Source organism: Sphaerodactylus townsendi, linkage group LG05 (assembly GCF_021028975.2).
Source record: "Sphaerodactylus townsendi isolate TG3544 linkage group LG05, MPM_Stown_v2.3, whole genome shotgun sequence".
NCBI classification, from domain to species: Eukaryota; Metazoa; Chordata; class Lepidosauria; order Squamata; family Sphaerodactylidae; genus Sphaerodactylus; species Sphaerodactylus townsendi.
In genome coordinates, this window is record NC_059429.1 from 43935646 (window position 1) to 43963140 (window position 27495).

The 27495-nt window shown below is 42.5% G+C and overlaps 1 protein-coding gene across 1 annotated transcript in view; it reads left to right on the forward strand.

Annotated features, from left to right (window-relative positions):
- TGFBR3 (transforming growth factor beta receptor 3) overlaps positions 1-17420 on the forward strand; it is a 161133-nt gene extending 143713 nt beyond the window's left edge. The window contains exons 16-17 of the mRNA XM_048497042.1: positions 1184-1291; positions 12701-17420. Coding sequence (XP_048352999.1) covers positions 1184-1291; positions 12701-12819 — 227 coding nt within the window. The 3' untranslated portion in view covers positions 12820-17420. The remainder of the gene's footprint in view (positions 1-1183; positions 1292-12700) is intronic.
- The last annotated feature ends 10075 nt before the right edge of the window (positions 17421-27495 follow it).

The window sequence follows — 27495 nt, forward strand, 5'->3', positions numbered from 1 at the left end:
ATCTCCCAGTTAACACTACTCCCACCTAACTAACTAGAGATGGAAAAGAAGCTGGGGAGGATAGAATGAAGTTGGCAGAGTTCTTATTTAATTTATTTGAATTTTCTTCCTACCCTATCATATAATGAAGGCATATGTTTTCAGAATCACATGAATTTAAAAATAAGCTTACTAAAATAAAAGGATTTATAAACATTGGTTTGAAAGGGGAAAAATACAGGCTACTAGCGGGAAACCTGGCAGACCTAAAACTTGAGTTGGTTGCTGTTGTGAGGAATTTTTAGAGCAGTTCTACTCAGTGGCCTGGGAGATGCATGTGGCTGTTTGACATACTGCCTGTGGCTGTTCTCTAATGTGGCAGCTGCTCAATGTGTCAGGAAGGTGGGCAAGGCCCTTTCCCAGTGGCAGAGCCATAGCGCCCACAGGGACAGGAGGGTCAACTGTCCCCAGCCCATTGGCAGGGGGTGCAAAATCGCCCCCCACGCCAACCCAGAAGAGCTGGGTTGGCGCAGGGGAGGCACCTAAAAACAGGGCTGTGTGCCCTGTAGGGTACCTGACAGGACAGAGGCACAAGGCAGATGCGCCTGGGCCACCTGCCCCCAGAGCCCTGCCCCCTGTCATTGTTGCAGGCCGTCTTTTGCCCTCCCCAGGCAGATTCTCCCACAAATTCTCCCACAATTATTTCTTCTACTTGCTTGTGTATTTTGCATAAATGAGATTCACAACCATTCCCCAGGTAAAGATTAACCTAGTCCTCTTTCATGCCATGGTGGATCAACCAATTATCCTGTGATGATAATCACATGGCTTGCCTGACTCCCAGAGTAAGCCTGGACCCCAGAATCTGCCCCTCTCATCTCACCAGCCCGCCCATATCAGCCTCGTTGGTCTCTTTCTCCCCTTTCCAGGCAGCAAGAGTAGGGGAGGGTAGAGCACACTGGAATGAATAAAGAAGGAGAGAGAGAGCGCTCATGTTTTTTTAGAAAAAGAGAAGAGGAAGATTATTAGACTATCTAGCCAGTGGACCACACTGGATCTCCTGGAGAGAGCTGGCACTGGTTTTGGTGGGCTTCCAGTTGCAGTTCTCTGCTTATGAAATGGAACAAAGAATAAGAACATTCTAAAATTCCAATCTGGTATTCCAATTCTGACTTTTTTATTTTAATTTTTCTCAATTTCACAGCTGTTTTCTATGGACTGGACACTCTGACAGTTGTGGGCATTGCCTTTGCAGCCTTTGTGATTGGTGCACTCCTGACAGGAGCATTGTGGTTCATTTATTCTCACACAGGTGAGTATGGTCCCTTTTTTTGCCAGATAGCACAGCACTTGCATAGCACTTGGATTTGCATTTACCTTGAAAACCACCTCACCACCAGGATGGCCATAACCTGTTATCATAACCTATACTAAAGATGCGCAGAAACAATTTTCTGTAACAGTAGTAAGAACTGACTCCAAAAAAAGTTTATGTAGGATCGTAACTATAGTATTTAAATAAGTTATACTTTCCCATCACAATGTACTTTGAGCCAGCATAGTGTAGTGGTTAAGGGCAGGTGGACTCTAATCGGGAGAACCAGGTTTCATTCCCCATTCTTTCACCTGAATAGAGGACTCTTACGTGGTGAACATGATTTGTTTCCCCACTCCTACATTTCCACTGGCTGACCTTGGGCTAGTCACAGTTTGTGCAGAACTCTCTCAGCCCACCTATGTCACGAAGAGTCTATTGTGGGGAGAGGAAGGGAAAGGAGTTTATAAGCCTCTTTGAGCCTTTTTACAGGAGAGAAAGGGGTTGTAAATCCAAACTCTTCTTCTTTGAACAAATTCATAGCTACAAGAGGACAACATTTTGTGTATTTTATTTCTGAAATAAAGGTTGGAAATGGTTCAAATTTGTAAGTAGTTTTCATTGACCAATTGCTTCCTTATAAATTATTATTTGGACAGACAAGATATAAATACAGATGAATAAAACTGGTCTTCAAAGAAAAATTCAAGTCCTGCCATATACATTCTCTGACATTCTAAGGATGCATTGATACATGATGACGATCTGAGATCAGACATGTACACAACTTGATGTTCTTATGTGTATCTCTTGCTTTATATGCAGAACTTGATTTTTAAACAAAACATTGTTGGAATAATGAAATCTATTTCACAGTGCCATCCAACTGTTGTGATCCACTTCATGTGTTTCTCACATCCAGATTAGTCCCAAGATGCAGTAAAATTGGGGAAAGATTGGGGATTGTATAAAGCTAATCAGAATGTAGCCAAACAGTTGCCTTAAATCTGCAGTTCTTAAAGCAACAAGTAAATCTTAAATATAGGCAGAGTGGAAGATCTTTCCTCAGTCTTCATGATTGGATTAGGAGAAAGTTCCTTGTCCAACCTTGGTGTGAATTAGACTGTGTTGTTCTAATTGACTTGTGCCAATGGCCACTAAAAAGCAAGAGATGTTCTAGTGGTCATGAGTACAAGTCAATTTTCTGTTACTCCACTGTTGACCTCCGGAGGCCATTCCTATCACAGGATAGGTATACAAGATTCTGAACCTTCCAGGCCCATTTCCCTGGGCATAGGAGAATAAGGAACAGCCTCACCTGAAAAGCCTTGAACCTAGTGCCAGTTTACTATGCATTTGGAATGCAGTCACCTAAGCAAATTTCTTTTCTGCAAGGCAGTATTGAACCATGGTTTGGGATCTTAACTTGTAAGGAAGAAACAAGCTTCAGTTTCCCCAGGCAGCTATATTCAGATGTCATGGTACACTGGAGTTTGATTCCCAAATCTGGAAGCCTTTAATCATACTTCATATGCTGGGGGTAGTGATAAATGGTGTGTATGAGCACCAAAGCAAGGTGTATTCATACCCTGTCAGCACTGTCAGATTTTGCAAGTAGATCATCATTATGGTGAGGGAAAGGGGGGAATATATAGTGCAATGAACCCAGGGTAGTGCATTGCATCTCTATGCACAATTGACACACTGACTGCATATCTGGATCCCTAACACCAGGCAGAGGACAGGTTTTCTTCCTATGCAGTGCTACTTTCCATATAGGAAGGAATGCTAACTATTCAATTGATGGGAAGCTAGTAAAGAGCTACTATTTGGAGCATCATTAGAGTGGGGTTAAACGTTCTTGCAGTCCTGGTGACCTTGGCCATTAAAAATCAAAGCTCTTTGTGCCCTTCCTGACTCTAGGTTCTGTTTCTTTATCACACTAGAGTGTGATGGGGTGTTGGGAGTTGACCCATATACACAGGCCGAATTCCCACTGAAAATTTAATCTAGATACAACCAAGTTTTAATAGAATCGGCACCTTTTCATCCAGGTTCCAACATCCTCACTGCAGCATGTTTCTAGTGAAGACATCTAGACCTGCCCCTTAGGGGGGGCGGTGCCTGCTGTCAGGGGTGCAATTGTTAAGCTAGCAGCACCAAAATTTCAGAGTATCTTTAGGAGACTGTCCTGATGATACCACCCAGGTTTAGTGACGTTTGGTTCATGGGGGCCAGTTATGGACCCTCAAATGTGTAGCCCCCATCTCCTATTAGCTCCCATTGGAGTGTTTTTTTAAAAGTTGCATATACAAGCAGGTCCAGGAAAATCCTGTGATGGGGGGGGGGGGGGGGGCCAGAAACGGGACTGATCTGTGTTCCATGGTTCTGCTGTGGGGAAATCTCGAGGGAACCTGGACATTTCGGATGACTATCCCAGGATCAATCGCCAGTGAGGAAATCACCACAGAGAAAATTTTGGAATTTATATTTTAGTTACGGTATTCTTTCTTTACTCAATGCATAATTTGTACATCTTATGAAACTGTGTCTCTGTTTTAGAAGTCAAGGATTTACTCATACTACTCAGGAACTAAATAAAGGAAAATATCCTCCTTTTTTTTTTTTTTGGTACGTGAATAAGTCTTGCAAGTGCAAATGGCCAAGAACACCTTTATAAGTTATTTAGTCTCAAACTCAAAGCAAGCAGTTTACAACCCACGCATTCATTGCACCCACATATGTCATCTGAACCTTTTAAGAAAGTCTGAAGATTTTGTTCCTGTCTTTGGACCTTGCTTCCAGTTAAGGAGGTGCCTACCCCCTTTCCCCAAAAAGCAACTCTGGAAGTTTAGAGGACTTTGTTTAATGGGAGCTGATTGAAATATACTGACAAAGCAACAAATTATATTTGGCAAATGGGGATAGCAAAGCAAACAGTCAGACTTCCTGGACAGGGAGTAGTATTGGCAGTTTTCCTAAGTGTGAATAATGAAGTACATGCTGTTGCACTCAGATGGGTTAAAGCTTGTTTATAGCCTATGAATGGAATGCAGTCATTTTGTAAAACTGCCATGCTAGTCTGAACAGCTAGATTCTGCTCCAGCATGAAGAATTTTAGAAGTTGAGCTGAGAGTCCTCTGGTAGAAGCAAGTGTGGTGTAGTGGCCAAAATGCCTGACTGGGACTGTGGAGGCTAGAACTGTTCCAATGTCCAGTTTTTCAACCAGTCACTTTCTCACCTAACCTCACAGGATTTTTCTGAAGATAGAAGAGATGAGGGCAGACCCATTTAAGGGAGCAGCTGTTGATCAGTAATAGGCAGAGGCTGCCTTGGTGATTCTGGAGCCCTGAGAAAAATGGGTCCCCAGAATCACTGCCACTGCTCTTAACCCTGGCCAGCCCCCATGCCACAGTTACCTCTTGCCATTGGAGTCCAAATAAGAGGTGACTCTCACCTCATGTGATGCAAGTAAGAATCACTGCTGCCACCAAAATGCAGCTGCCTTCCACCAGTGGATGTCATTGTGGGCAGTCTGCACCCCAGCATGGGGCCTGGGGGACCTACCTGTGCTGCCTGTTATCAAGACTATCCTTACTGACAGAGCATTTGTTGAAGTGCCAGATTCTTCCCCTGTTATGTTCAGTCAAAAGGATCAGGTAATAGGTGATATGAAGGACCTCTGCCTAAGACCTTGGAGAGCCACTTCCAATCAGAATTGGCAATATTGGCCTTGTTGAACCAGTAAGGTCGCTTTATGTATTTGCATGTATGCTTCTTGGAGAAAATATGAGAATAGCATGTACAGATTCAGATTGCAGCTCAGCCATCCATTTGTTGGGTTGCCTTGGCAAATTACCCTCTTTCAGGTTCAGGTTCATCTGTATGGTTGTTGCTTAAGCGAATGAGATCTGTTGTCTGCCACCAGTTTGAGGAATAGAAAAAGTTAAAAGTCAGAATTATGCCCTGAATCCAGAGGGTGGCATTTTCCTTAAAGACAAAATGCCATTTATCTATCCCAATGTAGAACAATATGTATCAACACAAATTTAGTATGCTGTGTGTCTGAAGGATCCCAAGGTGTAATTAACAGTGGCGTTTCTGCCTAGGGACAGGGGGTACCCTATGTCCCCGGGCGCCCCACATTTGGTCACGTGGGGGGGCGCCACCATTTCAGTGTCGTTTGTGTGATTTTTAATTTTTTTAGTGTTTTTTACGTTTTGGCCTGCAGGGGGCGCATTTTTAAGGCTAGCAACACCAAATTTTCAGGGTACCATCGAGAGACTGTCCTGATGATACCACCCAAGTTTGGTGATGTTTGGTTCAGGGGAAGCAAAGTTATGGACCCCCAAAGAAGGTGCCCCCATCCCCATTGTTTTCAATGGGAGCTAACAGGAGATTGGGGCTACCCATTTGAGGGACCATACCTTTGCTCCCCCTGAACCAAACTTCACCAAACTTGGGTGGTATCATAAGAATAGTTACCAGATGATGCCCTGTGAGGTATGTTATCACTAACTTTAAAAATACACCCCTTCCAGGCACTAAAATTGCCCAAGATTCTTTGTTTTTTGCAGTGACTTTTGCTCCATTGTAGCCAATGGGGAATTTCTGAGTGTGTGGAAGCGGAGCTGCCACATTTTTTGAAGACAGAGACACCAGACTTTCAAGGTGGCTCAGGAGGCCCTCCTGGTAATAGCATCCAGGCATAGAGACCTTTGCTTCTGAGGGTTCAATTTTATGGACCCCCAAAAGGCTTATTTTGTTTCCATGCTCCAGATGGCTCTGTGGTAGAGGTTTCAATGGGAGGCACTGTGGTAGGGGTCTTGCTCTGGGTGGGGGCATTTCCTGCAGGGCTGCTGGTGTGAGTCTCCTGAAAGGAACCAACCAAATTTGCTAAAATGCTGTGGGCACCAAGTTGAAGGTGACAGTCACAAGCCTTTATTGGCATAAAATAAACATACAAAATCAGCATACAAAATTTGCCCATTATTGCTCACAATTATAGACACTGGTACTAAAATACTAAATACTAAAATATATACATGGTCCTTCTGTAACTACAGGACATTCCTTCAGCTAAGTTAACCCACCCAAACGTCATCGGACACTGACAGAAGCCAGCAAAATCACTGCTGGCTATATGCGGTCATAATACATAGACATTGGTTGGTATTCATCTAGACTTACGTCTATTATTGTTAGCAGAAATTTTGCTACATTCTCACACACTGTGGGATCCATGTTGTTCAAAAGCACTTAGGTATCTTAAGAGCATCAGTTGGGTTGTTATACAGAAATGGGATAAGTGCAGATTGTGACATTCTAATTTTTGCAAACCTTACACAATGAAAGAGGGTATGATCGAGTGTCTCCACCTGACCCTTATTGCATGGACATAGCCTCCTCTGTTTATCAATTTGTTGATAGCTGCCATAGAGCAGCATAGAAGGCATTAGGTTGAATCTGGCCCGTGTTAAAGCTCTTCTTAGGTTAGGGTTGGTGATCCACTGTAAATAATTGGCCATGTGTCCTTGTTCCAATTGGAATAAGCAGGGTCGGGGGGGAATGCGTTTTCCTAGCAGCTGTTATCGTATCCCGATACTCTTGTTCTATTAAGCTTAGTTTTTCAAGCAGCTATATACTTCTGATAGGGAAAGAGGGACTATGACTCTAATAGAAAAGCCAAAAGAGTGTTGATTTTTTTTCCCTCAACTAGTTTCAGCCACCTAAATTTTGCATAGTCGGAAAGCATGAGGTGTAACAAACTGGAGTGATCCTGCAAATAGTGGATACGTAGCCCGTATCTGACAGTTCTCATCTAGCCCATCGTGTCATATGATATTTGCCCGAGTTCTAAACATAGGACTGCATATGAAGAAGAATTTGGTAAGCCCATAATTTTTGTGGAAGAAGCGGGACTGGAGCTGTGTTTATATTTTTGTTTTATAGCTCCGATCCAAATAGGTGCTCCATAGAGGGGAGCTGAGAGCCGCATTTAGCATTGAACACCTTCAATCACGGATGGAAGGCCTATCACTAGTGGCCCACAGTGAAAAAGAAGCGGCTGAATTGCTAGGAGCACTGTTGTTAGCTACAGCCCGAGTGCTAATTTCCTATGTACCTTGCCCAATTAAGGTTGCTAGTAAGAGTTATGCCCAAATATTTGAACTGGTTAACTTGTTCTATGGGTCTGTTATTGATGGTCCATGTGTATGACTAGGGGGTCTTCTAGCGAAGACCATTATTTTAGTTTTTTTCATTAGTTAATTACCAGTTCGTTCCTCTTACAATATTCAGCACAGCAATTTAAAGAGAGGCAGAGTGAGACCAACTTTAGTGTGGGAAAAGAAGAGCGATTAATGCGTCAGCTATACAGTAACTTTCACGGGCAGACGATGTTTAGTGCTTAGTTTGGGAACATGCCCATTGGCCTTCTGGAGGGTTGGCACTAGATCACTAAGGAATATATTGAACAAAGTGGGGGCCAATGTACAGCCTTGTTTGAAACCCCTCTGGTTGTGTTGATGATATTTTCTGTGGCCGGTCCTTTTGTTGCTTGGCTCTTATTCTGCAGCTATAGATGCAAAAAAGTGTGGCTTTTTATAAGAAACAGTAGTCTGGGGTCCATGTGTAACGCCGTCAATTTTCTCCACAGTAGGGCTCTAGATATGGAGTCAAATGCCCCTTTTAAATCCAGGAAGGCTGCAAACAGTTTACGGTTATTATGAGTTATACTTTTGTTAGCTAAGTGTGCTAAAACTGTTACATGATCCAGTGTTGATTTATTTTTAGTGAATCCAATTTGCTCCGGTCCTATTACTTCTGCTTTAGTGCCCCCACCCAGAGCAAGACCACTACCACATTGCCTCCTGTTGAAACCTCTACCACAGTGCCAGCTGGGCATAACAGAAAGCCCCATTGAAGTCTATGGTGGGAAAAATAATGTTTCCCACCATAGAACTTGCTGAAGAGCCTGGCAGATTCTGGGGAATTTCTGAGTGTGTAAGCACTGACCACACATTTTTAAAGATAGAGGCGCCAGACTTTCAAGGTGGCTCCAAGAGGCCTTGGGTAATAGCATCCAAGCTTGGTGAGCTTTGCTTCTGGAGTGGGGGGGGGCGAGTTGAGAGAGTTCTGAGAGAACTCAGCCCACATGCTTCATGGGCAGGAGCATGGAAACAAAATAAGCCTTTTGGGGGTCCATAAAATTGAACCCTCAGAAGCAAAGGTCTCTATGCCTGGATGCTTTTACCAGGAGGGCTTCCTGGAGCCACCTTGAAAGTCTGGTGCCTCTATCTTCGTGAAATCTGCAGCCTGCCTCGAGAAATTCCCCATTGGCAGCTACAATGGAGCAAAGTCACTGCAAAACAAAGAATCTTGGGCAAATTTCTTTGGGGTGCCTGGAAGGGGTGTATTTTTAAAGCTAGTAACACCCAAGGAATTTCAGGGGTATCATCTGGTAATCTATTCCTATGGGGATAGCCACACAAGTTTGGTGAAGTTAGCGTTCAGGGGGGGAAACAGGTTATGGTCCCTTCAAATGGAGTAGCCCCCATCTACTGTTAGCTCCCATTGAAAACAATGGGGTTGGGGGGCATTCCATTTGGGCATCCATAACTTTGCTTCCCTGAACCAAACATCGCTATCCAAACTTGGGTGGTATCATCAGGGCCCCAGTCTCTGGATGATGCCCTGAAATAATAATGGTGCTGTTAGCTATAAAATGCCCTCCCTGCAGACAGAAAAACACCAAAAATACCACCCCCCCCAAAAGCCCAAATACCTTGCATTCACATTTGGGCAGGACATAATTGGACACTTTTTGTCCAAATGTGCCTAAATTTGCCTAGATTTGGGTGGCTTTCGGAATCTGGTATTTGTTTCATCTAAATCTCCTAACCCTCAAAAAAGTGATGTTGTTTCAGGGTGGGGGAGAATCCACCCCCAAACAGCATCACTTTCAATTTTGTTTTAACCGGAGACCCCAGATTCTCCCTTTAAGGTGGATTTAAAAGAAGAATCTGAGCTCCCTAGTTTAAGCACCATTGAAAGTGATGCTGTTTGGGGAGTGGATCTCCACTGGAGGTGTTTTGTGAGAGATGATGCTGACATTTGTTTGGTAAATGTTTTGCTGGGGGTGCATTTTGTGAGAGGTTTACATGCTTAATACCCACTTGCACTGGCTTGGAGTTGTTTCTCAGGCTAACAACCTACCTCATAGGGTTGTTGTGATTAGGAAATTAGGAAAAGAATTGGTGGGGAGAGAGCCATGTATGTTTTGCTGGGAGTGGGAGGTGTTTTGTGAACTGGTGCAAAAAATAATTGTTTGTTCATGGTGGGGGAGGGTGGCCGCCCATTCACCGGGGGGGGGGGCGCCAAACTCAGGTTTTGTCCCCGGGCTCCAGTTTGCCTAGGTTCGCCCCTGGTAATTAAGGATTATCTCAGATGGAAGGGTTTGGAGACAGTTGACACAATCCACACAGGGACTGTGATGATGCCTGTGCTGACCATGGGAATAAGAGATCGTTTAGGAATGCCTTAAAAAAGGGAGAAGGAAACAGCAATGGATTGGCCAGTTGAGGCTATGGAGAAGAGTCCCAGTGAGCCAATGGCCTCTGGGACCTTCGCACACACATTGAGACCATCGAAACCTGAGGGGGGGGGGATCACCAACCCAACCCAAAGTGGGGTAGGAGAAATTTGGAGATGTTGGGAGGGAAGGCTTGCAGTGGCAAGGAATGGGATATACCTGTCTGGGGTGGCCTTGTTGCAGCGAGAGATCAACCTATCCAGCCTTACTCTGTTCTGCAGCCCAGCTTGCCAAGAAAAATGCTCCCTCACTTCTTTTGAGGGAGAGCTGGGGTTGGAGGAACAGCCGAACTGGGCTGGAAGTAGGACCACCTTTTGCAGGGCCACTTCTTTTCCCATCTGCCCCTAACCACAAGAGTCACAACAGGCAACTTCTCCTGAGATGCTTCAGCAGCATTGACAAGAGAGCTGCCATCATGAAGCTATGAGAGCTCACAATAGAACAGAATCTGTGCTTCAGAACCCAGATGCCTCATTCTCCTAGGAACACCAGTAAGGGCTCTCGCACTGTAGTTTTAGGCTGTGACTATGCCAGCCAGGTGAATCAATCAAATCTCCAAGTTGCACATTTGCTGGTTCTGAATGGCAAGTGTGGGCCATGAGAGGAAGCAGGTGCCACAGGAAAGTCAGTCAGTCAATCTTTATTACGCTCATAGACCATCATAAAATAGATAAAATACAGCTAATTAAAAGAAAAGACATCTTAAAACAGTTCATAAATATTTAAAATAATTTACTGGATTAAAAAAAGGGAACACAAGACAGGAATAGGATCATGAAGAAAAATGGACAAGAACATAAATGTTAAGAGGGGGAAAAGTTTAAAAACTAGAAGGTGGTTGAAAAACTAAAGGGGGAAGGGCACAGGAAAGAGCAGCAGAGCCATCTGAGACCAAAAAAAGGAAAATTAGGACTGATACTCAGCTGCTCCCTGGCCACAGTTCCATACAGATTCCCAGCATTTTCTGGGCAACTTGCTCATCAACCTATATTCCCCACCCCCACATAGTACTCCTAATGGAAGCCCAGTGACTGCTGTTGGAGGAGATGGCAAATGCTGCTTGTTCCACACAAACAGAGAGCAGCCTATATATATTTTTTGGAGGAGAAGAGTGCAGAAGAAAATTTTAACTCCAGCAGAGCCTCCACTGCAGAGGCCTGTGCCACTGAGACAAAGGGGCATAACCCCATACTTGAAAGGAAAAAATTCATCTGTGGAAAGTTGTCCAGAAAGAGAAGAGGGGAAGAAGGGGGGGGGGTACTCAAGACAGTGTATTTTTGGCATTGAAACCATGATATCTGTGTGTGCTGTTTTCCCTAAAGACAAAAAAGGTATTCATCTACACAGAGTTAGATCAAAATGTATACAGATCATACTTGATATGCTGAGGTTGCTGTGCAGCTTTGTGTAAAAGTGTGGTTTATAAAATGGGTGACAGCATAGTTGTAATAGGACCCAGCAACAGGGAATATGGGCCAGTACTACATTTTGCAGATCTGCTTTCCTGGCAGAGAGTTTGAGAGGCCCTATTAGGGGAATGGAAGCAAATGTAATTTCTGCATTAATATGGCCTTCTCTCTGTTCCCAATGGGGTTTTTATGCATATATTTACTTCATAATGATCACTTTTGGAAGGACTTGTGCCAATTACTTCGGGACAAAAGAAGTAACCAGATACCATTAGTGACACGTTTGGGATAAGTCTCTTTTTTTATAGTGACTCAAAACAGTTTACCGTAGTTCTGCTTCAGGTTATTTCTACTCTGTAAAATATTATAGCATATTATGCTGAAAAATCATGTTAGATTCTGACCTGTGTTGTAGAAAATGTGTTCATACAACACTAAAAAATAATCCAAGCTTTAGTTTTACAGATAATATACATATCTGCATTTAACAAGGTCAAAATGTTTCTGGATAACCAGTGTTCTTCCTAAAATCGAAGTAATCTGTTTCCTAGTTCCTTAATAGGGGGTCCATAAGCAACCTCTGGTCCACCAACACTCTCCAGGAGAACAGAGGGATTTCTGCCCCTTCCCCTCCATTCTCATTGCTCAACTGTGATTGTTCTGTATTGTCTGCTGCCTCCAGAGGCCCATGTGGGATCATGTTTTAATGTTCTTTTTGTAAAAAGCACCATTTTGTAATATACAGACATACCATGGTTGCCACTGTAATGTTTCAGTGTGCCTACTAGTTTCTTCCACACGCCTCCTACCCAAAGCAGGGAACCAATCCTGGTTTCCCCCCATCTTGTTGGAGCATAACACCTCAGGATGCATCAGTTTTTGGATGTGCATATAGCATCCATTCCAAAATAGCTTCCCTCCTCATAGGAGAATTCTGGCTTGAAACCTTCCAACATTTTGTGATTGTCTCCACAGCAGGCATTTTGTGACTGGTCCTGCTTCTCAAAGCCATCATTCTGTGATGGTGCCCACTACCTTTCTAAAAATGTCCGAAGTCCCCACAGGCTCGACAAGGTTGGGTACCTCAATGTAATACATACACAGTGGTTTGAACCTGAGCTGATGCGACTTAAGTTCAAATGTCCATTCAACCTGACCTTTGTTCAAGTAGTTTCCCTTATCATCGCAGGGTGGTTGTGAAGATACAATGGGATAATCTCCACCCTGTATGCCATACTGAATTTTAGAACAATAGCAGAATATGGATGTGATATAAATAAGAATATTTCTCCGCAAGTCTGAATAAAACCCTCATTCGTGCATGGTGACAGGAAGATTATGGGAATGGTAAGATACGTTACAAATAAAAAAACCCTTTTTTAATCTCTTCCTTCTCTTTCCCAGGAGAACCAGCAAGAAGACAGCAGGTACCTACATCCCCACCAGCCTCTGAAAACAGCAGTGCAGCCCATAGTATCGGCAGCACACAAAGCACCCCCTGTTCCAGCAGCAGCACAGCCTAATCCAGGGGGTGAGATGCAAGTCCGAGGGACAACACAGGAGAGCAGAGGTTCTAACGGAGCTGTATGAGGTCGCTTGCTTTGGAAGGGTTGGCATGGATTCTTTGGCAGGGATTTCTTTCAAGGTCCCTCCCCCCACCAATAAACAAGGTCCTTGAACCTCTTGCAACAAGCTAGGCTCACAAATGACAACACTACTATTTATGTAGAGCTGTGGATTGTGTAAAAGGATTCATTGGCTCTCAGTGTGAAACAGAAGCCGGTTTCCTTTTTCCATGAGTGCTGCTCTGTCTCTGCAGAATTACAACGTTGGGTTCTGAAATTGTCAAGGTAATACGAGGGGTCCATAAAAGGATTTCAGCCTCATAAGCTGGGGGAGAGATGTATTTTTCCCCTTCCCTTAAACAAAGGGATTCCATCGCATCAGAACAGAAAAGTTTGAAGTACAGAGCGACTTGCTGTTAAGATCACTGATGGTTCTCAGCTACATGCTGTCATTTCACAGAAGCTTCTTTTTATTAGTAGTATTGTTGTTCAGCTTGACTTGGCACACAAGTGTTTTGCCTGCTGTCATGCTGCCTGCAGCTTTTGATGTTTGTCTTCCCCAAGTTTCACCCTCTGGTAGCAAGAAGAATTGAAAACAACATTCCTGTGCACAACTACGGGTTTTGAATTGTTTGATTAGACATTGTTTGATTAGACTCATGTGTGCACCTGTTGATACATTTAGACATTCCTTAATGCAAACTAGAATAATGCTGTATATTATCCTAGCATAGTTTCCGAATGTTTTGTCAGTGGGAGCCAGCGCTACAGTTTTGCCAGTGTTCAGAACATAATGATTAGTTGGCCTCTAAGCTTATACACTACAATGTATATTTTCTCATAATTGACAAATGAAGAACTAGAGCACAGGTGTCAAACTCGCAGCCCTCCAGATGTTATGGACTACAGTTCCCATCATCCCCTGCCAGCATGATGGGGACTGTAGTTCATAACATCTGGAGGGGCGTGAGTTTGACACCTATGAACTAGAGGTACTTTTCATGTGTGCATGCAGTGCAGTCCCCAGCATTTAGGGCTTAACTTGACAGCCGTCTGGGAATTTTGCATCAGGAGCTCCCAGAGTTGTTTTGTCCTGCTCCATGCTGCTCCCCTTACACCATGGTTCTGATCTGAATCTAGTCCCATCATGCCTGTTAAGAGACTTCTTTAAAAACTGAGTGTTCCTGATTCAGGACTCCCAGATAACCCGTCAGGCTTTCAGTGAACAAGGAAGCCCCGTCCTCCAGCACACATCTGAGTATCATGACTAGAACTCTAAGCAGAGGTAATTGTGTATACTGTAAAACTGTGTATGCATGGTTATCATTATATGCATTTGTGGTTGTATATGATTGGCCAGACTTGAGGTGTAGTAACATCTGAATATATGCTGCAGGTGCAATGGCCAAAAATCCCAGAAGATTCAGGAAAGAAAATAGTTGCAGAGGCAGATTTTGGGATTTGACCATGTACTTTGAATATTGTCAACTGAGGGCAAAATGTTGAGCTGAGTCAAAGTAATCTAGAAACATATAATTTTAGTCAATGCATCAAGCAAGATCTGCTTGCGAAATATGAGCATTTCCAATATCCCGTTGGGTCCACATTTTTTAAGCTGACCCATGAAATTTAATTTTGCTGGAGCAACAAAACTGTTTGGTTTGCAGTAGAATTCTACTGGATATTCAGTCCATGTACCCAGTCAAGCTGAGTAACATCAGTTGCATTCGTGTCCACGTTCAGAATGAGTTTAAAAACTGCCCATTAATATGTGGTTTGGGCAAAAGAACAGAGCTGTGCCTTTAATTAGGTGCTGAAATATGGTTTGAATGTACTCCTGTAAATACTTCCACAAAAAACTAACTTTGGGCCCAATTCCTTAAACTGACTAGCTCAGCTCTGTGCAAAGGGTCCGGGGAAGGGAAGGGGGCAGGGGAATGTGAATGCACTCCCCCATCCTCTTTTGTTCAAGGGGAGGCAAGTGATACTACAATCTCAGCCCAAGATCAAGAGCCTCTCCTCTGCCCTTTTAACAAGCCTAAAGAGAGAGCCAGCCAGGGCAGCTAACCCAACAAGTCAGCCCCGAGTTTTAACAGTCACTTGATTGTACACGAGCAACAAAATCCAAAACAAAGGCCATGTAATTCTTTTGTATTAGGATAACTCCAGTTTTTACAAAACAGTGTGCACATTTTTTTGTTCTGCAGAATTTTCTTCCCTCAGGTTGGATGTGTGGGGTAATGAAAAAGAAAGTATCATGTCTCAAACTTTTCTTAAGGCCTTGTCTGCATCCTTTGAGGGATACCAGTGAGATTTCAGTAGACAGCAGTGGTGGAGCTGGTATCAGATTGGATGTTCTTCTGGGAAGAAGAAGGGAACATTGGCAGCCTCCAATTGTTAAAAAAAAAACCTGATGGTTACCAAATGTGTCTCTCTAATATCAAATGGAACAAATTATGTCCCTTTAGTGGGCTGTGAGCAGAGAGAATATGTGCCAGTCATTTTATTAACAATACTGGCTATTAATTATCTAAACTGTCAATGGAAACTGAATTAGGTAATACTGCCTAGTGGAATGGAAAGCTATAAGTCTGTTCTCAAGGCATTTTCCTCCAGGGATTCTTCATCTAAATTCAGGCATTTCCAAAATAGGACAGAGATCTCATGTTGTCCCTTCACTTGTCATATCATTAAGATATATATTCCCCCTTGTTCACTGTTAAAGGCACAGCTGTAAAGGCTGGTTTAAAAGTCCTCAAAGAGTAGATCTTCACTCTTCACAGATTTGGAATGTATCAAAATGTAACTGGGATTATTGGGCTAAATTATTGCCATTCTTAAGCGTGTGCAGGACTGGATTAGTGTTATCTGGAGAACCAATTTACTGTTTGTATGTTTCAAAACAATGCGCTTTGCCTAACCTTCAGCTGAATGTATTTTGTAATCATATTCTATGTATGAAAACCTTTTTAAAAATGTCTTCAAAGAAGACTAGAGTCTTTAAATCAATTATAGCTATATTTTACTACATTAAATGTGGACATAAAGATATATACAGATATATTTAAATATAAGTGCTTTGTATAAGAAGTTTGATTTCAGTTACTGTGAATTCTACAGTTTTGTACATTCTTTCTTTTCTGAGTTTTAACCCTTTCCCCTCAGATTTTTTAAAGTAGAAGTCTCATAAGAAGTATTGAAAAATTAGTTTGGGGGCTGAAAGATTAAAAAATTGTTATGTAAAATAATGAAATGTATATTTTTGAGAGAAAGAGAGCGAAGAAGCTGCATATCAGTATTTCTATCAGTAATTTACTCTAAAACCTAGATTTATATTTAAAGTCTCACAAACCCAAAAAAGTAATATGTAGAAATAGACAATTGACATTTTTCTCAAAGGCTTATATTCAACATTAAATTTTAATTAATTGATTGATTGACCTCGATGCACTTGCTTAAATTACTTCAGAATGCTCACTTTATATGCTGACTATGTTATATTTATGTTATTAACAGCCTAAGTTAAAGAGCAGTTCTTATTAGTGACCTAGGTAGTAAAGCAAACTCTTGATGCAAATCATGGCCCTAAACTTGCATTATCCCATAAGTTTAAAAGAACTGTGCATTCTTTCTGCAATTCAAAACACCCTCCAAATGATATATTGTGATAAAGAGTTGTACATATATATAAGAATTTCTTGCAAACACAGTCACAACACAGTCATACAATGTCCCATTAATTAGAGTGGATGGTCCAAAGCCCCATATCCATTCTGTGTGTGGATTGGATTCCATCACTGAAAATTAATGGGAAACTCTTCTAGGTGAGATGATCATAGCTGGATCAAGATGATAGAATGCAAACCTCAAGCCATTTAATCCTGAGTAAAGTTGACCATTTTAATAGGTCTATAAAAGCCTTGAGGATTGCCATATTAGAGAACTAAGTTTCTACTTTATGACTCAGCCATGTAGAAAGAAAGGGAATTTCCTTGCAGGCAACTTTACCACAAAGCTGAACAATGCCTTTCCCCATAGCCGTTGAAAGCTGTATTTCTGCTACAAATGTAAGCTCTATATTTTGTTGTTGTACTATTTACTGCGAGGTTTTTTTAAAGCAAATTATTTGGTGTTGTGTACTTACTATATCATTTGATGTTGTATAGCATTTCTTGAGAACCTTATCTTGCCTCACAGAGTGTGAAACCATGGAAATTTTATACCAGAGTCTGCAAGTTCAGACCTTGAGCAGTGTTTGTGTGTCCAAATGGAAATTTCTTCTGCTCCTAGTTTGGCATTTCAGCAGATCTGCTAAAAGCTTTTTGGAAGTATAGAATGTTCTGGATCATTTCATGCTTGTTGACATATTCAGTGAATTCTAAAGATTGGTGAAGCATGACTTCCTTTTGCAGAAGCCGTGAAGATTCTGTCTCATCACTGCTTGAGCTTTTTCTATTTGCCTATATTTAATAATAGTTCAAACCTGTTTACCTTGGACACTCGTTAGGATGAAAGAGCTGCCATTTCCTAAATTCTCCTACCCCACTCCAACTTCCTTTTTAAAAAATTGCACTATGTCGGCTATCTTCCAATCCTCTGGTAAGGAGGTGTGAAGAAGTTGGATGTGTTTGTTAATCAATAAGCAGTCCTTCACGGACTGTCAGATGACTTTCATCCATGCCAGTGATTTCTTAATTTGTAACATCTCTCTTAATTCTAAAATTTCATAATTTATTAACTCTGTTGGGCACTGTATTCAGATGCACTTCCAAAAACAGTGGAACTCACTCCAGCATCTGCCACAGTGAAAAGTGGCACAAAGAATTCGTTTATCCTCTGTGCAACCTTCCTGCTCTTCTTTAGTTCTCTTTCACACTCTTTTCATCAAAATATGCTTTCTGCCTGTATTGTTGTTCCTCGTATATTTGAATAAACATCGATTGCCACCTTGATGCATGTAATAGCCGGCTTCTCAAATTCCTTCTTAGCTGGCCTTATCATCCACTTAACATTTTATACCGTTTGCCAACATTGAAGATGTTGCCTTCACATTAATGGAACTGCCAAAGTAGGGAATTCTGAGTTAAGGGTTAAAAAGAAATTACTTCTCACTCTAACACTTGTTTTTGAAACACGTACTTTGCTCATGATATCAGTATGTTACCTAAGCACGAGCTTTTGCCTTTTCAAATATATTTGCATTGGGCAGCTTTTATTTTACAGTCACAAAAAGTCATAGGCTGTTTCAAGACAGCTTTTAGGGCCGCAGGAGCCTCCATCGCCGACAAAAGAATTTTTGCCGGCGTGGAGGCGGAGGCCGCTCGCGATGCAAGCATCTCGCGGGCTGACGCACTCCAGAGAGGCCGGCAGACGCTCTTCCCCCTTCCCCGTCCCACTCACCTTGTCCCCGTCATCGGCCTGCTGGCCGTCGAAGCCTCGCCCACGCTGCCCTCCGACCTCCAGGGGACAAGGTGAGTGGGACAGGGAAGGGAAACAGCATGTTCCCAGCGGTGCTGTTCGCACCGCGCCGCCGGGAACACGCTGTCGGGGGAAAAACAACCCTTTAAAGGGTTGTTTTTCAGGGCGGCCTGACGCCGCCCTGGGAGGGGAGCTGACGCCAGAAGTCGGCTGCTTGCTTGCTTTTAGCATGCAGCGCCAGTACTTGTGCGCGAATGGCTCCCTGGGGACGGCGTTTATCCCGTCCCCAGGGCGCCATTAAAGGGCCGTGCGGAAACGGCCATAGTGTCATGCAAAATGTTGTGTGTAGGTTGATGCAGAATTCTGCATGTTGTTTGCAAGTAGATTGTATGTTTATTTTAATTTGTTCTCTGCTTTATGATTGTTGTGTGCCATGTACCTTTCTTTGATGTATATCTACCTCATGCTTCAAAAGGAAACCCTACTGTTGATTGTAAGTGCAGTCTCGCAAACGCTGCTGATGCACATCTGTCCCTTTCAGCAGGCCTTGGGTGGCGTTTCTACACAAAGCCCATTACAATAAATGGTGAATGCACAGCAGTGGTACTTGTGGGTTTGCACCCTGTGTAAGTAGTGCTTTCTGTGAGGCAACTGTTGTTGTTTGTTTTGTTTGTCACATCTGGGGTGTTCATCAAGCAACTGAATTGCCGTCTGGTGCCTGCCATTTCCAGAACTCAATACCTTCACGTTTGTCATAAATACAAAAAACATGAGCCTAATCTTTTTTTAAAAAATTAGTGGGAGAAATATGCCCACTTAAAATTCCTGTGGCCAGTTTGAACACCCTATTTGTATGCGTTTGTGTATTTCCTCCTGCCCCAGAAACCCCTACAACACTTTGTATAAATGATAAGTTGTACAGTTTTGATAACCATGAAGTGTCAAGTTACCTTGAGTTCTCTGTGCTTAATAAAGGTATATCAATTATTAATAAAATATGGTGTTTGCTTTCTGAACTGTGAAAAGCTGTTGAGCACGGCAAAATGTTCCTCAGTGGTAAGTTGTATTCTAGAGGGGTTTTAGGTGTCACATAATATATGCAAATGACATTGAGAAAGGATGCATACATGCCTTTACTCACACTTCCTGTGTAACATTCAAAGAAGGGGCCATTAGCGTCACAAGGGCCATTAGCTTCCTCCTGCTCTGGGCAGCAGTGCTTAGAATTGGGCTGCAACTGCTCTTATATGGCCACATCACCTCTAGTCATACAATTTGGCATTTTCAATATGTTCCCTGATTTAATAGTATCAAATTGCTTAGTCGTGAAACTTCCAGGATTGCATATGCAATATGCAAACCTAATTTCACCATTACTTGAATATATAAGCCTAATCCCTGTGCCTTTTGAAAATCCAGAGATTTATTTGGGTTCTCCTTTCATCTCGCACGTTGCCCCTATGGTCCCTCCTCCTTAACTCATAATGGAAAAAATGCTGTTATTTTAATATTTGCATTTATTTAAGTTGTATTTCTAAACTTATTTTTAAAATTAGCATGCTTATTACCATTTTAAGAATTAATGTTACACTGAAGTATACTCTTTCTGACTTTCCAAAACCCAATTAGACATCTCTCACTTTGGTTGTTGGTTCAGGAACTAATTTTAGATAGTTTGCCAGATCTAAGCTACTAAACTACTCAGAACTATCAAGATTTTAGAACTGAGCTGCCTTGAATTCAGGCTGAACACTTGAACTAATTGCTGTAATTGTCACTAACAATTTCAGAACCATAACTATTGTGAAACAGACCAGCACACAGGCAAAGAAAAGATCTCAAAATTATAATTGCAAGATTGTAATAATATATTATCCTAAAATATGAGCATTGACATTCTTAATCAGATTAAAGAAGTCAGTAGGCTTAGAATTGTGGAACATATTCCTTCATCTAGCCTTGTCTCATTTGCACAAGGGAGCCCTGTGGCGTAGAGTAGTAAGCTGCAGTACCATAGTCAAAGTTCTGTCTACGACTTGAGTTCAGTCTCAGCGGAAGTCAGTTTCAGGTGTGCAGCTCAAGGTTGACTCAGTCTTCCATCATTCTGAGATGGGTAAAATGAGTACCCAGCTTGGGAGTAAAGTGTACACGACTGAGGAAGGCCGTGGCAAACCACGCCGTAAACATGGTCTGCCCAGTACATTTGTAATGTGATATCACTCCATGGGTCAGTAATGACCTGGTGCTTGCACAGGGTCCTTTCTTGTTGCCTCATTTGCACATATATGCAGAATGCAGGCAGCATTTACAGAGGTTTGAGATCCTTTAAAAAAATCTTAGTTATTTCTATGCAGATGAGTACATGTTAGAAATAATCCTGATAAAGCTAAGCATGCTGGACCCGGCTGGAATCGGTGGAATAAGTGTTTGGTTAGATGCCAAAAGTTTCAATCAGTGCAGCAGGAAGGGAAAATGGCACCCGGGGTGAAATGGCGCCTGCCCTTTCGCGTCCCCACCCCCCAAAACACTCCTCATCTACCTTTTAAAGGTGAAAAGGCAGCCTGCTGTGGTCTGTGAGGGCTGCTGCAGACTGCAGAGGCTGCCTGAGGGGTGGGGGGAGCAATTCTCTGCCCCCTGGCACCCAGGGCGTTTGTCCCCCCTATCCCCGCCCCATTGTAGCCACTGACTTCAGTCCTAAGTACTCTTTTGACAGTAAAATAATTTCTATGCATGTTGTTTACCCTAGATTTGATGCTTTTTGTTTTCCTGCTTCTCCACAGCATTATGGTGCATTCATGCCTCTGTTTTTCCCTGGCTCTCTCTCCCACCTCCCCAGCCTGTTTTGCTCTGAAATTTTAAAGGGAAAGAATACAGCAAAGCCTGATTGGTTGCCATATGGACAGAAAAGGTTAGATTACCGCTCACGAATTCTGCCCGCACAGCCATTTTCCCCACAGCAGCCACCTTCTCTCCCTGCCACAAGGAGGCATTTTTGTTTATTTTCTTCAGTCAGCAATTGAATATAATTATGACATTATACCAGTATGAGGAACAGGTTCTATGAATCCCCAGCTATCACAATATATTTTTTAAAGAATTCTAGCTCTTTTCCGTGTAGAGATAAAGGTAAAGGCATATCTCCACAATGAAAGGGAATAGAGACATTTTAATGAAAGTGGAGAATTCATGTTGTTATAATATATTAGCCACAGAGGACTGTGGCTGGAAAACTGGGGAAACCTGCTGTGCAAAAGCCCCATTGCCAATGTGCTGTATTGTACCACATGCCTGTGCTCCTGTATGGAAAACACCTATGTCATATTGAGTTGCATCCCATGATTCCATTCTGCTTGCCTAAATAGCTTTCCACTAGTCTAAGCAGCCTTCACCACCACTAGAAAGCTTTTTCTGCAAGAAAACTCATCAGAATAATGTAATCTCTGGATACAACCCATTGTAATCAGTCAAATTTATTACCCAAAAGTGGTTGTATTGGATTGAAAGCCCTATCGTTTCCAGGAGGATATAAATGTGTTTAATTATTTTCTAAATTGAAGCCATTTGCCCCAATATATCATTTGTGCAAGTACATGGCTAACCACTTCCCACAAAGGTTACTCTACTGACTTCAAAATAGGGCCAATCCATTCAAGCCATGCAAAGTCAGCAGGATAGCTATTTTAAAGAATTTCCATGTGTGCGGCAAAGCATTATATGGCAAACATCCAATCCCAAATGGATGCATCTGCAGTTGATTGTCAGCAGAGAATCATTTCATTTGAAGGAGGAAGTTGAATGGATTCTGTGCAGGAAAACTTGTGTAACTTGTCTTTCAAATTTCCCTTCTGGGAGTTGCCTTCTTGTCCTGCCACCAAATTTGGGAGGGCTACCATGATCAACTGGCTAACTGGGGAGTGATGTGTTTAAAGTCACCCTCTGATTACGGTGGAATTTTCTTCTATTGATGTGTTTTGGCTCTGTGTTTAAAACATTTAGTCCAGAGCTCTTAGCACTATGCTTAAATGTCAGCACCCCCATGATTCATGGGGAACTTTCATAATAAGATGTAGATCTATGTTTTTGTGCACAGTGAATATTTGAATTATAGCTCAAAGAGCTGTAGTAAATGAAACTGAGGATGGCAGAGGATTTTTGCTTCTTTTTTAGAACAGTTTTTCTTTTTCCAAGTATGAATTAAGATGAAGAATGTTGTATTTTTCATCATTATCTTGAAGATTCATATTTTCAGACCTACACAATTTTAAAGAAAAAGAAGTGTCACACTTAACATCTTATTTTTTTAGGGGAAAACGTTTAACAATTACAATATGTTGATTGCAGGCCTATTTTTTAATTCTATAAACTGAAATCTCAGAAACATCATGAAGAGAACATCATCATTTTGAAAGTGTTGGTTCCTGCCAGACACTTGTAAATGAAACAAGCGCTCTGGAGAACAAAAAGGCTATTAGTAAATGTCAGCTGCGAAAAGAATACAGACCAGACCTTTTCTGCTCTAAACAAAACTTAAATATATAGCATCACAAACTAGATCTGGGCAGTGTACTGAGCCAATGTTCTGATAAAGCTCTGTAATAAGTCATTGTGTAATTGTAGAGCAGAATTTATGAGGGCTGAAGCCTGCGTGCTGCCTTTGCTTTTGTTCTCTATTCCCAGAGCCTTAGTTTTAGACCAGACCTTGTGAACTTATGTGCATTTACATGGATTGGATTGCGCACACACATACAAAATGAAATGACATCATCTACCTATCCATAAAAGGTCAGAGCTTAAATTACTTTTTCATGGATTTTCTCATTTACTTGAAACCATAAGGGAAATCTCTTCAGCCTTTGTGGAAGAGTTTATGCTGAAACAACATTTTTTGTCTGCTGTGCATAAAACTTTCATATCTCGTGTCCCTCTAATTTTGTCCATTGCAACAGATTTCCTGTCTTTTTAAGACTACAGCCAAGTGCACACGTTTATAAAGTGTTGGGTGGATGCATTATAAAAAATTGACCACAGAGCTTAATGGTCAGGCCGAACGCTTCCTGAGCTCTGCATTCCACACAGCCAAGCAGGGATGTTTTGCAAGTGCCTTAAGGAAAAATGGTGCACTTTAAAAAAAAAAAAATACAAGCTGAGCTGAAATAAGACGTCCAGAGGACGTCTTGGGAAGAAAACTGTGCAGAGTGCCTTCTCAGGACACCTTTTTTAGCATCCCCAGGACATCTTGTTTAAGCTGTGCAGAATGGACCAGTGACTCTAGAAAGGAAGCCACGGCCCTTTGTTTGCAGCCTGAGCATGGCTGTTTCTGACTAGGGTTCAGGAATTATCTGGGATTAGATCTCATTTTCAAATGAAATACTAAAAAAGCTCCACTGTCAGCAATGGAGCAGATTTCACTTTCACTAGAGTTGGCTGAAATACAGATTCTTATTTAGTTTTAAATACCAGAAACATTAATCTGGCAAGAAACTGTCTTGGATAAATGCCAGAATTTGCTTCATTATTGTTCCCTAGACATATCCCCCCTCTCCTTGAACTTTTTCTTTAATCTGTAGAATTATTCCCCAGATCTCAAACCATATACTTTTGCACTTTTCATCCAATATCCTTTCCCCCTCCTTGCTTCATGCACCTGATTTTAAATATATCGCAGAAAAGCCCTTCCAAAAAACCCCACCCTTCCATTCTTTCTGTACTGTGTATAGTTCTCAGATTTCGAGTTTTGAAAACCTTTATTCAAAACATTTGATTTTAATATTTGTATTTATATCAGATGGGATTAATAGTTAGGTTTGCCAATACATTTGCTTTTATTACTGACTATGTTTTAGATGCCTGGAATCAGTTATTTTGACCCATGAGAAAATATAGATTCTACTACTAAAAACAGTTGCCAACAGTTGTGACTGAGATGGCAAGAGCTCATGCCAATCAGTGCATCTCTCAGCCTGCCCGTCCCTTAGCGCTGGACCCACAGGGGGAAAAAACATTTTTGAAAGAATTGGGTAAGTACATCACAGGGACACCAGATGATGTTGAAGTAGACTTCTGAGAAATGTGTCAATTAGTCACTTAACTATCAGTTGTTGCAAGGACGTAGGTAAGGGGGGTTTTCTCGGGTTCAAACTTGCCCATTACATGTCCAAAGCTCCGCCCCTCGTTTGAGGATTTTTTATTTTAAAGTGTTTTTCCAGTTTTTGGCCTGCAGGGGGCACAGTTTTTAGGCTAGTAGCACCAAAATGTCAGGAATCTTTGGGGAGACTCTCCTGATGCTGTCATCCAGGTTTGGTGAGGTTTGGTTCAGGGGGTCCAAAGTTATGGACTCCCAAAGCGGGTGCCCCCATTCCCCATTGTTTCCAATGGGACCTAATAGAAGATGGGGCTACACATTTGGACCCCCCAAACCAAACTTCACAAACCTGGGGGGTATCATCAGGAGAGTCTCTTACTGATACAACCCAGGTTTTGTGATGTTTGGTCAAGGGGGTCCAAAGCTATGGACTCCCAAAGGGGGTGCCCATCCCCATTGTTTCCAATGGGAGCTAATAGAAGATGGGGTTATGGACCTTTGAGGGTCCATAACTTTGGACTCCCTGAACCAAACTTCACCAAACCTGGGTGGCTTCATTAGGAGAGTCTCCTAAAGATACCCTGAAAGTTTGGTGCTGCTAGTTTAACAATTGCATCCCTGATAGCGGGCACACACACACACCCAATTTCCCCAGATTCTCCTTTTAAATCCACCCCCTTTGGCAAGGATTTAAAGGGAGAATCTGAGCTCCCCAGTTGAATCCACCCCAAAGCATCACTTTCAATCCTTTTTAACTGGGGACCCCAGATTATCCCTTTAAGGTGGATTTAAAAGGAGAATTTGAAAGTGATGCTGTTTGGGGGTGGATTCCAGCATCACAGGGGCCGCCCATTGGGGGGAGCCTGCAAAACTCAGATTTTGCACCAAGCTCCATTTTCCCTAGCTATGCCTCTGCCCAGAAGGGAGGGTAGAAGGGGCTGCCAGCTGCCGGCTGGGAGCCCAGGTGGTGGGGCGGCAGGGCAGGGCATCTGCCATCCCCGGCCTTGGAGAGCTGCTTTTATAAGCACTGAGGCTGGGGGCGGGGCTTGGGGAGGTGTGGCCATGCCCCAGGGGTGGGTGGGGGTGTGGCCCCATCCCTGAACCCCCCCCCTAAAAAATCTATACCTACGTCCCTGGTTACAATGCAATCTGCACATTCTTCCTCTTGTTTGCCTCTGATACCCACCATTCCAGCCAAATGCTTTGGCTATCGAGACATCTGAGGTGTTTATTTTGCATTAAGAAGGACTATTTCACATAAGACCTTTCTGAGGTAAAGTTTTATCACACCATTGTTGGATAGGAGACATTCTTCCAAAACAGACTAATTGGGATCCCCCTACCATGAATTTACTGTTATGGGTGTCTACTTTTGTGATGATCCTTATTTCCTTTGACAAGGCTACTGCAATTACTGGGGGGTTGGAGGGGCAGTGTGGGCATGTCTTTCCAGCCGTCCAGATCTACACAGGAAGGAAAGGTAAGTGCCTTGCAAACACCAGAGAGGCCAAAAGTGGCGCCCTCACGCAGGTGCGGTTCGCACCACGCTGGCAGGAAGACACCACTTTTGGAAAAACTCACTCCCTAAGTGAGTTTTGAAAATGGCGTCTTCCCACCATTTTAGGAGCCTGTTACTTCTGGGGATTTGAATTTCTAGGAATCTCTGGAAACTAGAGTTTCTGATGGTTTCTAGAGAGGCACTTGTGGGTTGCCCCTGGACATGATGGAATGCTGTTGTGTCAACATAAATGTTTTATTCTATTTTTTCTCATTGGTCAGTGGAGCAGCAGTGGGCTCCAGGAGTTGGATGCAGGAGATTTTCCATTCCCAGTGGGTCCCTGGCAACCTGAGGCATAGCAATGTTCATATCCCTCATTCTAGCCCAGGGGTAGGGAACCTGCGGCTCTCCAGATGTTCAGGAACTACAATTCCCATCAGCCTCTGTCAGCATGGCCAATTCCATATATGTTGGAGCAGCAAGCTACAGAGTTAAGGTGTAAGAAAATTGTGTTGTCATGGTGTCTACCATGTGGTCAGAAAGCATAAATTTGGTGGGGCCAGAAAGAGAACCAATAGGAAGAACCAGGGTGTTGTGTGGTTTCCTGGATGTATGGCCGTGTTCTAGCAGCATTCTCTCCTGACGTTTCGCCTGCATCTGTGGCTGGCATCTTCAGAGGATCTGAATGAAGATGCCAGCCACAGATGCAGGCGAAACATCAGGAGAGAATGCTGCTAGAACACGGCCATAATGCCCGGAAACCACACATCACCCCAGTGATTCCAGCCGTGAAAGCCTTCGACAATAGGAAGAACCTATTTTGCATTAGCATTATAGTACTAATATAAAAATTAAGAAATCCAAAAAAACAGAAAACTATAGTCACTTTGGAAAATTCTCCATGTATCTGTTATTAGTGACAATAAAAGGAAACATTCTTCTGGTAGCCATTTCTGCAGCACTGAACTAGTCTTTGGCTTTCCCTTTGTCAGCATGAGTGGCCTCACCCAAGGATCCCAAAATATATTGCCTTCTAAAAATCAAGAGTATTAAAAACCCAGGATCCATTTTCACTTCATTGTGTAAGTGGCTTCATGCGTATAAATCTCCTGAACCCTTGTGGGAATTCCAAACTCCCTTCAACCAGAAAGACAACCGATAGGACTCTCATTGCTGACCTTTGCTTGTGTATCAGTTTGAGATCTAATTTTTGATAAAGAGCTCTCTTACATACTCCTCTCCTTTCATTTCTGACAGCACTAAAAATTCTTAGCAGCCTATTTTTGCTATTTCCTGCTTCCTGCATGTGCCCCAGGCACTGGTACATTGACTTATGGGAGAAAAGAGTCGCAGGCTGCAAGTTACAGGACACCCAGCTTTGCTAGAAATGAAACATGTACCAAAAAAGCTCTGTCTCAGCTTCCAACTGCCTTCTGCACCTGTGTTTTTATCAGTAACTTAATGTGCAGACATTATCAGTACTTAAATGAAACTGTTGATTTGACGCAATGGCCTTGACTGGCATCACGCTAATAAGTTAAAAACAATCCAAATAGCCCAATCCCGAGCTTGGACTCATTTATTTATTCATATTATCACTTGAGTGAAAAAATTTTTACAACAGCCTAATGTCCTT